Source organism: Amia ocellicauda, chromosome 13 (genome assembly GCF_036373705.1).
Source record: "Amia ocellicauda isolate fAmiCal2 chromosome 13, fAmiCal2.hap1, whole genome shotgun sequence".
NCBI classification, from domain to species: domain Eukaryota; kingdom Metazoa; phylum Chordata; class Actinopteri; order Amiiformes; family Amiidae; genus Amia; species Amia ocellicauda.
Genome location: NC_089862.1, coordinates 14153689 through 14168823, shown reverse-complemented (window position 1 = coordinate 14168823; position 15135 = coordinate 14153689). Strand labels below are relative to the sequence as shown.

Below are 15135 nucleotides of genomic sequence, written 5' to 3'. Positions count from 1 at the left end.
AATGAGAAATAACTCCGTATATATATATATATATATATATATATATATATATATATATATATATATATATATCATATGTGTGTGTGTGAGAGAGAGAGATTAAATGTACTTAATGTTTTTTATCTTGATTCCTATAATGGGTTTGTTGCAAAGCAATATTATCAAGAGCAGCATTGTGCTTTGGCAACATTTAACTTCACAGAGCAGCTATCTAACAATCCTGATTCAGTCAGCATTGGTTGGTTTTGTGTCACTGAATCAGTGAATCAAATGAACAAATTGAATCGATTAACCAAACTGAACTGAATCAATTTAATCGAGTCATTAAAAAGAGTCGAACAGCCTGTCAGTACTGCACTGTGAGTCTCAGGTTCGCTCTCACTGTTGGTTGAGTCTCCCCGAGTCTATCCAATCAGCGCTTTCAAGCTGTTGGTCAATGATGCAGATCTATTAGGCTAGAACACGCCCCTAGCAGAAACAGGGTGTAGTTTTGGCATAACTGCGTTAGAAAAAAAAAAGACTCACAGACTCACAAAAAAAAAGAACACAGAACTTCCTCTTTGCTGTTTTGCCCTTGGATCTCAGGTTGTATGCAAAGTTTTCTGTTTGTTGCCTTTTTATTTAACTAAAGAAACATAAACTGCACATTTGGCAAGCTGGATACAGAAATAGTATTCAGTGAGGGAAAAAAGTATTTGAACCCCTGCTGATTTTATACGTTTGCCCACTGACAAAGAAATGATCAGTCTATAATTTTAATGATCTGATTTGGTGCCATGCTGTGCTGTCCATACCCCAGTGATCCAGCTGTGCCTCAGTTCAGACATATTCTTTTACAAATTATATACTTTATACTAGTCACTGTAATATATTATATTTCAGTATATATATATTTTCCATTAGACTGGCCGATGTGGTAGTTTGCCTTCCAAGGGCCTTCCACAGCAAGAGAGCAAACAGTGGCAGTAAATCACATCCTGGTGTGCTGTAAGAGATTTCGCCCATGTGAGGTGCTCCTCTGCCAGCTTGTGCCCGCACTACAGCCCGTGGATGCAGCTGTAGGAGATCTTTCTCACTAAGCCTGCTGGGATCAAGTTTCTGTTTCGCTCTCTGTCTGGACGCAGTCTGCTGGTGGCCAGTTACACTTGGAGACCTACGGACTCTGAACAGTGGGTCATACGGTGCAGCGCTCATCCTCCCACACTCCTGTGTTTGGTGTACGGCACTCATTCAGCGCACCTCAGCAGTGCTTGGTGTTACTCCCTTATACCTCCTGTGTCAGTTCTGCGACACAGACCAGTGACATGTGCCTTGGTTCGACCCAGCGCCCCAGTGCAGTAGCAGTGTGGTGTTTTCTGGTGCTCAGAGTTGCCTTCTTGCTGTTCTGAGTTGCATTACCAGGTGGATTCCCACTAGTTGCTCCACTTTCTGCAAAACTGTCCCAGCTGTTGGTGTGCCTCACTGTAACTGCACTGATTGGCGCTGCCGTTTGGGCACTCAGCGAGGATAGAGAAGTCTCGCACTTCCTCCTCCCGCTACCACAGCTGCACCACGTGTCACCACCGCACAGTACCTCCTGGGGATGGACACGCTTCATGCCCTGTGTGTCTGGGACCTGACCACAGGCGCAGAGCACCTGAGGATCTTGCCTACTGTGCTGTTTTGACTGTGCTTGAGGCCTTCTGCCTCCTCCTCCAGGACTTATGTTCCTGAGGCCCCAGGCCTGCTGGTCCTGCTCCAGCCTCGAAGTGCAGAGGAAGGCCTACTGAGCGGCGGCCAAGGGTCCCCACTTCTTCTTCCTCTCCATCGCCAGCCCCGTCTCCATCGAGGCGCCGGCACAGGGGCCCCAGCTCTGCAGACATGCTGCTCTGCAGATGTTGCACTCCTGGCCCTCAACTCCAGAATGGACCAGATCTGTGCCATGTAAAGTGTCCATGCAGCAGCCCCGGTGGCCCCTCCTCCTCCACCTCCCTCTGCCGCCTATGCATGATGCCCCCAGGAACTGAAGATCGATCAATCACATTTAAAATATACTTCATTGGCATGTTATTTAGATACGACATTTTGTTGATGTGCAATCAAACAATTTAAAATCAATGAATCAGAAAAATGCACACATTTTAATTACCTACACATAAGACACAACTTGTCAGGAACTGAAGCCATGTTATGTCTTACTCAGGCGCTATGTATTTGCTATTGAAAGGTTGGGGGGGTGATGGTAAACAACAAATTGAGCTGTGTATGCCAGCTGTGGATATGAAATTAGTTTAAAACGTCTTAACTCTGCAAAAAAAAATATACTTGACTTCAGTGAGTTATGTCACCTAAATCTCCTTGGCTTATGTTGATGCTGTCTCAGTTATACACCTGTAAATAAACAGATAATAAGCTGCTTACTCTGGTGTCCATAAAATGCAATTACTCACACAATTAAATCAGACATTTCTTTGATTAAGTCTTCTGTGATTTATTCAATACTGCCACGGCTTAGAAGTAACAGCAGCAATAAGTCTGACTCTTATTCCTACCTTGATTAAGCAGCAGGTTTCAGGCTCTTTCTTCTCCAAGTAAACCTCAAAGATTAGATCCCCGGCCTGGGAAAACTAAGAACAACATTGTTTTTTAATTAATGATCTTCGTTAATATGCAGAGCTTTACAAACACATCCTTTCCACTACAATTTAAATCAAGACTGCCACCAACACCATGTTAATTAAGGGTTACAAGGTTTAAAACTTTCACAGAAAATTGTTTATTTCTGATATGACATCCCTTAAAATATTCCCCTGTCACCTGGAATCTCAAATGTTGGCACTTTTATGACATTTCCCTGTGGAAAACGTAGTCATTTTATTTTTATTTTTTTACACTGTGAATTTGACAATGTTGCTGTGAAAGTAGAAGGCATGACCTAGACATGTTACGATAAACCAGTCTACTACCTTATCCATTTCAGAAGTGTCCATTAGATAGAACAGCTTATGTGACGCTTCAGTGCATTAACCATGTGAAATGTGTAAAACATATAATCTGTAGAGTTGTAGGAGCAATAGTACAATATTATTATTCCATTCTTCAGCATTGTACAGTATCCCCAAGAAGGTGACTTGTGTGTTGATTTATTTTCCAACATGATAATTGCTCAAAAACACAGGCAGATTAAGTGGAAATTACTTTTAAATCATAAATAAATACACCTGGCTTTTAAATGTGTGTGCGCTGTCCTTGCTTGAAATCCATGCCCTTAAACTTTTACAGGAGATTGAAAACAGTAAATAATTTTGTAGATTTCTTTAGCTGTTTATTATTATTATTATTATTATTATTATTATTATTATTATTATTATTATACTAGTAGTAGCAGTAGTAGTAGTAATATAACTTGGTAATTATAAGCACCAGTCTTTCAGACTTCTGAATTAAATACAGAAGTTCATTATTAACCTGGCCTATAATATTATTGTGATTTTTGCAGCAGTTATATAAGACAATGTAGGGTAACACTTTGCAATAAGTATCCCTAGTTACAGTGTATTAACATAGTAGGTACTCAGTAACTACATATATAGTTACTCATAAGAATGGTGTAATTATGCTTTATTACAATGTACTTAATGTGTAAACAGTGGACCTTGCATGGTATAGCCCCAAAGTTAACCTCCTGATGGGCATCCTTACCAGATAATTGTTTACTTACATATATGGTTAATCATTATTACACATTAAGTATATTGTAATAATGCATAATTACACTGTTCTTATGAGTAACTACTATGTAAATACATTGTAACTAGGGAGACATTGTAAAGTGTTACCCAGTGTAGTGTTTTGACCAGTGTCTTGACTCTCGCCCCAAATGGACTAGGAGTTTCTCAGTGTTTGGCAGGTCTGGAGATTATTTGCATATATCCTGGATCTGGTACTCTGGTACTTACACTTGTGCATCTCTGTCTCAAATTAAGGAACCTGCCTCTTTGGGCAGTGTTAACTGAACCTGTTCTCTGATTGATGCATTCCCTCTGGTCAGGTATTTGGCCAGGATGTAGCTTCTTAGTGCCCAGAAGTATTCTATAGTTCTAGATTCTATAGTAGTTTGCTTTCTGTTTTTATGTGTTTTTCTCAATGAGTATCTCAATCTAGTTTGTGTCATGTTATAACTTGATTGATTACCTGTTTCAGATCTGTCAGATGGTAGAATGGGTTATTGAAGTAAGCTTATGTTAGATTAGACTACAGGACTCTTCCTTGCACTCATCTCTTATTTTTGCAGAGCCTTTTGTTGGTAGGAGTTGCTATTGCTGTTACAGATGAAGGCATAATCAAATTGCTTCTATTTTGTGTATTATTCAATAGAAGGAAAATCATAATATTTCCATGGTTGTATCTTTAATTGTATTTTAACAAAGCCCTGCATGCAAGCCTTCTTTTGAGATATCAGTTAATATATTGATTTGCTTTTTTCAGAGGACCCCACACTTCACTTCCATGGAGAGCAATGTGCTGCCTAACACATTCACACTTTAATACAAATTACAACACATTTTAAATTATAAAATGTACTTACTTAAATGCCTTGCCTATATTATGTCTGCACTGTATTTTATACTGATTGTGTTACTGCACTTTTGTAATGCTTTGAAATGTTTGTGTAAACTGTAAAGCGCCGTGGATAAGGGTGTCTGCTAAGAATTAAATAATACTATTAATAACAATAATAAGAATAAGCCACAGGCCAAAGCCCACAAACAGCTTATGGATCCTGGAGGCAACCCCTCACTGTTCTTAATTAATGCAGATTATAATGAGTTCTATATATGTTTGCATGGATCCCTACCAAAAGGAGAGAGCAAGTAATATGAACACATACATAAGGTTTCTGTGTAAAATGTACAAGAAGATGGGAGCCCAAATGGACTCACTGTCTCTGTGGACAGGAATAAAAAAAACAGTGGTAATTCTGTGCATCCCAGTAAGAGCCTCCCAGAAAAGGTCTGAGAGTACTCATTTATCTGGTATCATCATTTGAAGACAATCAAAAATAATGATTTTATTTTTGAATAAGAGGCAAGGAGTGGTACAGCTATAAATATACAGTGACACAAATATATAATGTCATTGTAACCTCAGCTCTGGCAATGGTAAGAACAGTACAACATGAACTAGGTCTAAAGGGGCATCATTAAATGCCAATATCAAACTATCAGTGTCAGTGGGTAAGCAGAAGGGACTAGTGATGCCAATGTCCAATAGCAGAGGTAAAAAAAACCTTAACCCTTTCACAGTCACTCAATTGGTTGGTGGAAACATTTGCCATATTTACTTTGCATGAAAACAAATGATTGTATATTTTGAGTGCTTTGCTCTATAAATGATCAGGAATATATACTGCAGATATTTTTTGTTTTTTGTTTGTTTTTTTCCTGTGAGTGACAATAAAGGTTAAAAAAAACTTGAGAGCAGAGTCTGAAAGCTTTTATTAATGTATCTTTTCTCTGCTTCTCACTTGAGCAGAGTGCAATGTTAAACAACACTGCAGTGCAGCACAGCGTGAGCCGAGAGAACGGCTGAAAAACACCACTAATTACTGATTAATTACAAAATTGTGTACAAGAAAAAATCCTTGCGCTCGGGAAGACCATGGTGATAATTGCAAAGTACGAGATTAAGGGAAATAAATTATCACTGTCGAATTATGAATTAGGCGATTAAAGAATTGTTCCACTGATCAGTGTCTGAATAGGTGGGTGAGGACAGAGAAAGGGTAGGCATAGGAGTTAGGAGAGATGAAAAGGCACAAAAGTGTCCTTGCAGAATGTGTCAGAGAGCTGCAGAGTGGGCAAAAGGAGATGATTTTAACTTACAAGGCAGGATGTGTCATCATACCCCAGAATAGACTGTGCACAGATTAAATTTACTTGATACATCTCCTGTCATTTGAAGGTACCTAGACAGAGTCGTGCCAACTCAGACACAGAGTCACCTGCCACACTAGAGAGAGAAAAGTAGTTATATCTGCTTTCTTCCTAACTTTCTCTCCAATCCTTGGTGTGTCAGAGACAGGATGTTCTGTGCTGCAACCCTCATTGTAGTGTCATTGCTCCTGCTCAAATTCAAATTCAGTAGGTGACCTTATGAACCGCCAAAGAGCAGCAGAGAAACACATCACCAAAATGCTTCAAAATAGGTATGAACATGTAGTGTTTTCTGTTCATCGTGCAAGTTTATTAAACATATTAAATATCAACTCCTGCACTTGATTAAAGAGGCATATAGCTTCAAATAAGAGTTGCATCACATCTTTGAAGTGTAGTATATGTAGTCTACATTATGGTCCACATAGCCAATGTCACTTACCATTGTGTCTTTCCATTTGGTTATAAAACGGTTCTCTATTTCCATTTGCTTCACTTGGGCTTCATTAACCTAAGTAAAAATATTGTTATAAAACATATACTTATTGTAAAGATAAATGTCACGATTGTTCACTTGCTACTGGAACTTCGTAATGTATTAAGGTAATTTATTAATATCATTTTTTTTAGTATTCCATCTTTTCAACACAAAGGTTATACAAAATCATATTATTGAGAATAAGTGTTCCATAATGAGTTGTGTTGCACGCAATGCTAAATCAGGACATGGTAGGTCATAATCATCTTCAATTACAAAATGCAATTATTTGAGTGTTATATATAAAATTAGGCTCATGGTCTGCATTAATAATATATTTTATTGAGCACCTGAACGTCAGTGTATTCATTAGTAAGCCATTAGTGTCTTTGTTTGTAGAACTGTTACCTCTGGGGAAAGCAAAACTGGATGAAAACTTTAACAAAATGACACCAGGCCAGTTGATGAAAGTAATTATCTGTTTTAGAAGAGCACTATTTTTAGCATTTTAATTGACATTTTTTAAATTGTGCGTCAATGTCAGAGGTAAGTAGTTGGATAGAATTTCTAAAAATGGCCAGTTTGATGTCATAGTCTATAATAAAATGTGTTCAGTTGCTTGATTTCTCACATTTTAAAATCATATTATGTCGGGAAGTGTTTTCAGTCCCATCAACTCGTGCTGAGAACCCTGTGCAACACTGATATGGTTCCACACTTATCTCCCCAGAAGCATTTTTGGTTGAATTTTTTATTCAACCAAATTCAAGATGAGAATAACTATGAACCCAGGACATAAATATATAGGTAATTTAAATAAATATAACAAATATGCAGACTATTTCAGTGTATTGCTGGAAGGCTTGCTTTTTGGTTATCCTTAAGTTGTATTTATAAAGCAAACTGTATAGATTTCATTTCTAACAAACTACTAAACTTATTACGTGTTATTTTTTAAGGAAAACAAGGCCAACTGAGCATACTGGCCAGTGGTAAATGAAGCTTGCAATTTAAGAAATAGACATTATCCCAGTATTTCAGATTTTATATTTAATGTAAATTCAATACATCTACACTCACTACAAGAATCACAAATCTAAAGGCATGTAAAATCACACATTGCATATAGAAATATCAGATATTTATGAGATCTATGCATATTGATGCTATTGTTTTAGTAATATGAAGATGCTTGTGAAGATAACATTATAGCAGTACTGAATTATATTAATATAATATTGTGTAAGTGCTACTATCACTTGTACTGTATGGCAATTCAAGTAATTTTTTACTTACATCAAACAATTCTACATAATTGTTGATAAGGTCTTCAATGACAGCGACTTCTTGACTGGTCTGACCCTCAGTTTGGAACAGACAGGATGAAAACTCTAGAGCTAAATTATGTGCGTTCATTTGATTTATATCAGAGCATTTCTGGATCCTGTGTTGACAAGAAAGGAACATTTTAATTGAATATACAGTATGTTTAGCATAATTGTCTTAGTATCGCCTTGTTATTGAGTATTTGAATATACACAAAAAATTTAAGTAGGTCTAGGTGTACTAGAATTTATTAATTGCCCATTTCCTTGGGAGATTACTAGACATAACATATTAGACAATAAATACCTAAATAACAATTCAAAATGCTGTTACAATCCCTCATTTATGACCACAAATCAGTTTGTTTATTTTAAAAGCATTCGTTAAAGATGGAATCAGACGAAACAAGTGACGTATTTTTAACTGATAGATATTATTGTATTTTCTAGAAATAGTGCCCAGTTTTTTCAGCTGCCTCTATTGACATTTTCATCACAAACATTTCACAAATATTTTACTGGCAAAGCATTTAAAATACCCCACCTTGTGCAAAATATTATCTGCACACACCCTCTCCACATGAATTCCCACAATATTAAAATATCTTGGTTGCATTGCATATTGTATCAATTAGAATGATTTATTATTTTACACACCACATAATTATAAAAATGTGGATTCTGCAAGTTTAAACGATTTCACTTTCTCAATATTAATGCACAGTCAGTTTGTTCTGTTTACTCTCCAGAATAAATGGAGATATTCTTCCAAGAACTTATGATTTATTATAATGATTTTTTTTCTGTTTAGTGAGCTAGTAAATACAGTTTATAATAATTAAAATGTGTGCCACAACCTTACACAATGACATAGTTTGAAGTCTCCTTAATTAAGAGGCAGGTTTTCAATTACGGGTACGAAAGAGCCTCAGAGTTTAGTAAGTTGATCCCTATGGATAACGTATGGGCATACTGTGAGAGCACAGGCATGTAGTGGAGAGCCACACCAGAGGTAAGTTGTGAGAAAGGTGAACTGAACTCTCTATATGGTAAACACTCTGTAGCAGAAAGGCTCTGGTGGGGTTCAACTGGGATGTTCAAGGTAAAACAGATAAAGTAAATTCTAAGAAGATGATATGAAAGTATTTTAAAATGAACTGCTCTGTTGCTCCTCAACTCTCTAGGAATACTCTTCTTATAGTGTCACCTAGATAACAGTAACAAATACAGTATAGTGTTTAGTAATGTTTGACTGTGTTTGTACATTCTTATTACCAAGTCATCGACTACGACATGGCACATTTTAGTGTCATTCAATATAAACAAAGTCCTTATATATTGCCGGGTGGTACAGCCTGAGTGCGGTGATTGGACGGGAGGGAGTCACCAGATAGGGGATATATAAGGGCGTGATGACGAGCCACTCTGGGAATTGAGTAAGACTTTGCTGAAGAGAAAATCAGACCTGTGAGTGTTTTATTGGAATCTTAGGGAAAAAGGGGGAAAGTAGATGTACCTCTTTGAAAAGATCAATAAACACCAGTTTTGTTTTGGAAGACATCTGCTTCTTTTGCTTTTATTTCAACAGCGACCTTTAAAAGGCAAGGTCGCTACAATATATATAGGATTTCATATTTGTCTCTTGTTTACCCAGTTCTTATGTGCAACCCCTGGGGTAAAGAAGTTATGTATTATTATTTTGTTTAGGATTTTGTTATTCTGAACTGGGGTTATGGTATTGAGATAAGTTACTGGTTGGCACCTGGGCTATTAATTATCAGCAGCATTCTCCTGGTAGTTAAAATGCCTAATAGGAAGGACCATTGCCCTTATCTCACACATGATACATTATGTTTATTTGTATTAAACATATCAAACTTAATCTGTCATGGCATGTCAAGTCTACAAGGCAACCTGGCAAGATTAATATGACAACTGAAAAGTGATGGATGAAATATAACACCCACTGTAACATATTTTGTGATAACATATAAAGAAATTGATTTGAACTTTAATATATAGTTATTTAAAAAAATGTTATTAATTCAATGTATTCATGTTTATATAGCACCATTTCTAGACAGATTGTACCTCACAGAGTTATCGTATCTGAATGACTGAATGAGAAGATCTCTATATATTACAAATAAATAGTGTGGTCCTGATAGCTATATGGATATTTAATAATACCTCATGGGATTATTAGTATGCACAGTTGCACAGTTTTTTATGGGCATCAAAATGTTGAAATACATGAAGAAAAAGACTTAACCTACCTATATAAGTGTTGCATTAAAGCAGCCAGTGTTGTTCTGTTGACTCTGGGCAAAGTTCGAATGAAGGTGGAATACTTCTCCACTCTGAGCTTCTCATTCTCATGATCTATAAGAAATTATGACAATGTATTAGTGTATATATACAGTGCCTTGCAAAAGTATTCAGACCCTTTCAGTAGTGTATTTGGTGGACACACTTTTGGCAGCAATTATAGCTTCAAGTCTTTTTGGGTAAGTCTCTACCAACTTTGCAAACCTGCTTGGCACAATTGTTGCCCATTCTTCTTGGCAGATTTGCTCAAGTTGTTATTATAGAAGTCAAGTCAGGACTTTGACTGGGCCCCTCAAGGACAATAACATTCTTAATCTTTAGCCACTCCAGTGTAGCTTTTGCCTTATGCTTTGGATCATTTTTCCTGAATGGAGAATGCTCACCCCAGATTTAAGTTTTTAGTAGACCGAAACAGATTTTCCACTAGTGTTTGCCTGCACTTTGCTCCATCAAGTTTTCCTTCAGTCCTATCAAGTTTTCCAGTCCCTGCTGAGGACTGCATAGCATGATGCTGCCACCACCAGGCTTGACTGTAGGGATGGTGTTGACTGGGAGATGTTGACTGGGGCCATGTTGGGTCTGCACAAAATGTAATGCCTGGAATTTAGGCCTGGCATTTTGGTTAAGTGTCTGCACTTCAGGTGCTTTATTGCATACTCCATGCGGACTCCATGGCTTATTTTTAGTAAACTCCTTGCCCCGGCTGCTCAGTTTGGAGGGACAGCCTGATCTAGGCAATGTTTGGGTGGTACATGCACCTTCCATGTCATGATGATTGAGTACACTGTGCACACAGGGATATTCAGAGACTTATATTTCTTTGTACCCTTCTCCTGACCTGTTCTTTTTAATGACTTTACTCTGACTTGCTTTGAAAGCTACTTGGTTTTCATGGTTGAGTCTTTACTTGAAATTCATTACCTGACCAAGGAACCTCACAGAGACAGGTGTTTTTATTTTAAAATCATGAGAACCACTATTATTGCACACAGACAGGCCATTCAACTAATTGTGTGGCTTGTTAAGGTCATGTTGTGCAGCTGAATTAATTTAAGTTTGCCACACCAAAGGGTTTGAATACATATGCAATCAAGACTTGTCCATTATGATTTCTCTACTTACTTCTTTCCTTTTATTTTTGCTTTGAATGTGTGGAGTAGGTTGAGTATATAAAACATTAATTCGTACTTAAATGTGTCATAACTGCAGGCTTTAAAGCAACAATATGTGAAAACTGTGAGAGGGTCTGAATTTTTTTTCATTTCATTATATACACTATTAGTATATAGCAAAATGCTGTCAGAAAATTGTTATATGCTGTTTTTGTCTGTGATTATTATTATTTCTACCTTACACTTATCCCAATGATCTAATAAAGTCCCCTGCTTTTATAAATATACTACTCATTTAAGATGGAGGCCTTTGGGGGAATTAAAGAGGCATACCACTGGCATTTTCAAATTCTGTCAGCAAGATACCTGCTAAATCAATTTTCTTTGTAATTACCCATTAAGTTGTACTCAGCAGGATAAAAAAGAATAATGGACTGCAGCCAATTCCTGGCACACGGTGTATATGAGGGAGTCCCAAAGAGAATACGGGTGCCTTATATACTTTAATATTTAACTTGACATCTCCAATGGTTTAAAATTATTCATAAGCTCTTGATTAGCAAAAGTATTAGTTAAATTAAGGAACTGAGATCTCGATTGGAACACAGTCTTGCAGGACGCTGCAAGACAAACCACTTCCCAACCCCTTTCGTGAAAAAAAAAAAAAAAAAAAATATATATATATATATATATATATATATATATATATACACACACACAAGTTTGTTTACCTAAAACAGATATCCAATATGGATATAATTCTTTAGTGAGTATGGCATCTTCAGTTTTAGATAAGAAGGTTTTGAACACATCTGTCACATCTTCCAGCTGATGTTCACCAATTCTTAATTTCACATTTCTGGCATCTTTCCAAAAGCTGTCCAAAAGCTGAGTCACATGTTCCGGGTTCCCTTTCTTCTGGTAAATACCTTCATAGCACAGACCTGAAAACATTGAAAAGCTTAAATCTGATATCCTCATGTAGTATAGTGAGCTAATGAAATACACATACAAATACAATTACAATACAAATGGGTCTATGCACTTTGGGATGCTTTGGTGTTTTTAAATGCAATTTTAATTAGTATTATTGTTGTTGCCGTTGTACTGACTATTATTATATAATCTTCATAACCTTTGGATATGTCAGAGGATTTAAATGGACAAGTAGTAGCTCTTAGTGGGATTAGCTTTGTCTACATTCTGTTATACTCACCATGCTGAGTGACAAATGCTATGCAGCTATCCACAATGATGGGAATGCCATTTTTGCTGAGCTGCTGGTCTGGCAAAGCATTGCCATCTGTACCAGCTGCCTTTTTGATTGCAGCATGCCAGACCACAAAATCCAGTTTGGTAAAGCCATGCACATACAGTGTTCTGTGAAGCACAATGAATGAATGCATGAAAAATATAACCATAAACAAGCCACCTAAGATAACTGTAGTTGAATTCATACCCTTCTTTGAAACAATGTTATTATGTGATTAATTTAGTTTAATAAATATTGTTCATTAACCCTTTGATGCGTACTTGCGCACCGGTGCATCAGCATATTCACTTATAGCATAATTATGAATAAAACCATGTTAATCTTTTATCCTCCCTTCATCAATTTGTTTTTATTGGACAAAATGCAGCATTCACAAAAATTTGCTGTCAGCATTAATTACATTTTATGGTGAGGGACCAGCGTAAGGTACAATGTCATAAAGCTGAGAGTGTGATACACTTGGTCCAGTGGCTTTTACATAAATGGTATATGAAACATTTTGGATAAACAATCCTCATAAAATTAAGGATGGTATTTTCTTATAATCAATGTGATTGTAAACATTTGAAAAAAAATGAATTCCCAGTACAAAAGTGACGAAGCCATATAAAATTAAAACACATCTGTTTTTAAATTATATGATTTGTATGTATTGTTTATTGGTTATTTTGCTTTCGTAAGACAAAAAATGTTAAACCATTTTTAAACCAAAAAAACCAAAGCAAAATAGGGTTAATTTAGCATAAGTAATGAAATACCTTCCATTTTCAACCATCAATAGCACATCCACCCTTTCATCACCTTCTGTATGTGTGGTTACAGCTGTGAAGAAAATAATAGATACTTTTAAGACATTCTCAGCTAGTGTTAATGCTGCCCAAAAAAGATACAAAACAACAGTTATTATGAAGTTGCTAAAGATAATGAAAATGAACCCTGATTCAATAACTAACATAGTTTGAGTGATTATTTATATGTTCACTTCTAACATAAAAGCTTTTACCTTGTTTCACTCCTCCTGATAAATGTCAGAATGAACTAGGTCTACTTTATGTGCTGTAGTTTTGTAAATTACTACATTTACTTTTACTTTACAGTTTTAGTGTTTTATTAGTCATCTGAGGTCAGGACTAGTATAGAGATTTTGTCTATTGTCCTTGTAACTTAAGTATTTAATCATGGTTATTTCATGCATGGATGTCTAGATGTTTTAAATCATACATTGACTGCAGATGTGTAAATGTAGCTTTGTGGTCACTATACAGAACTTCAATTGATATATTAGAAAGAATCCAGAGGGTAAAATGTCCTTTCTAGTCATTTAGACATTTGTAATGGTATTCAAATTTTTTATAAAATGAATGAGCAGTGTGTATGCTTTATCAGAGGTGGCTTTAAACATAAATAGAGGATATTCCTCATAAGTATTCAATCAAAGAGAAACATTCAAAGAAGAAGAAGCAGTTAGTGATGCAGTTCTATATTTCTATAAAGCAGCCACAAGTTTAATAGATTCCTTGGATGCTTAGGCAAAAGATTGGGGTCACATGATTCAAAGTACATGCAGTGTGACACCTTCAGAGGAGTGTGGATAAAATAATGAAGACATTTGCATGAAAGCTAAAGATAAATACAATAATGACTATATTTAAAAATCAAGGTTTTTGAAATCCCCTGAAACATAACAATCTCAGTGCAGTGGATATCTTCTCGGCCAATGGGATTGCAAAGGTGTGCACAGGGGAGCTCTGCATATCATCTGCTAACTCCTCACATTACTTGAGTTGTGCACTCAGCCGGTAATGTGTAATCACCAGGTCATCTGGCAGGTCTAAAAAACTAATACAGGGTCACAGATATTCCTCACTCAATTCCCCTGAGGCGCTCAATGCTGCAGGTTGTTGACTCAACCTACTTTGCACTGCCTATGCAGCTTGAATATGTCAGAATTTGTAAGTATTACATTTCTATATTTTATATGCAATGTAAAGCAGTGCAGATTTCAAAATAGATGATTGGGTGTTAGTTGGATCACAAACTTGGACCACTGCAGATCCCCCGAGGAGCAGAGCCGGGAACCCCTGGAGTATATCCACTTTATGAGCTTCCTCCTCTCTGTCTGCAGTGTAGCCTCTTCAGACAACATATCCACCATATAGCTATTTCAATGAGATAATGCATAATGCAACCACAGTGACAGCAAGTAGAAGCAGCTGTAACCTAAAAATGGTTATTAGATTTAAGGAAAACCTAAGAGATAAGAGTTCCGACTCACTGTCAGCTCACTAGCCATGATAACAGAAGTATACTGACTACAGTAGCGTGAGTGAGCTGAAGAACATATTTCATCAATTGCTACATTTCTCATTAACTAGTCAAATGTCTAAACAAGTACAAACACAGGTTAGGCATGGATAAAAATGGGATCCTATAACCTCACTTTACTATTCTTAAGCAAAATAAACACAGCATTTGCTCACGGAAGACGTTTACCAAGTATGTAGTCAACATATTCAATGTAAAGTGTGTTGTTTTAGCACCCATTTAAAACTGAAAAACAAGTGATTGAAAAGACATTGAAAGTATACAGTTGAAATGTTTTGAGCTTAAAAAAAAAGAAGCAAAATGAGCAAGCTGGATTGAATAGTGTGTTTGCAGTAAAATAACTGGAAATGTAAAGTTTAAAATAACATAAATGACTGAT

At 36.4% G+C, this 15135-nt stretch overlaps 1 protein-coding gene across 1 annotated transcript in view; it reads right to left on the bottom strand.

Moving 5' to 3' along the window:
- The window catches only part of arap2 (ArfGAP with RhoGAP domain, ankyrin repeat and PH domain 2), a 119108-nt gene that overhangs the window by 28280 nt on the left and 75693 nt on the right, over window positions 1–15135 (bottom strand). Inside the window, exons 20-26 of the mRNA XM_066719982.1 lie at window positions 13190–13253; window positions 12375–12538; window positions 11890–12102; window positions 9995–10100; window positions 7690–7837; window positions 6358–6426; window positions 2532–2606 (exon numbers count right to left, since the gene is read on the bottom strand). Coding sequence (XP_066576079.1) covers window positions 2532–2606; window positions 6358–6426; window positions 7690–7837; window positions 9995–10100; window positions 11890–12102; window positions 12375–12538; window positions 13190–13253 — 839 coding nt within the window. The remainder of the gene's footprint in view (window positions 1–2531; window positions 2607–6357; window positions 6427–7689; window positions 7838–9994; window positions 10101–11889; window positions 12103–12374; window positions 12539–13189; window positions 13254–15135) is intronic.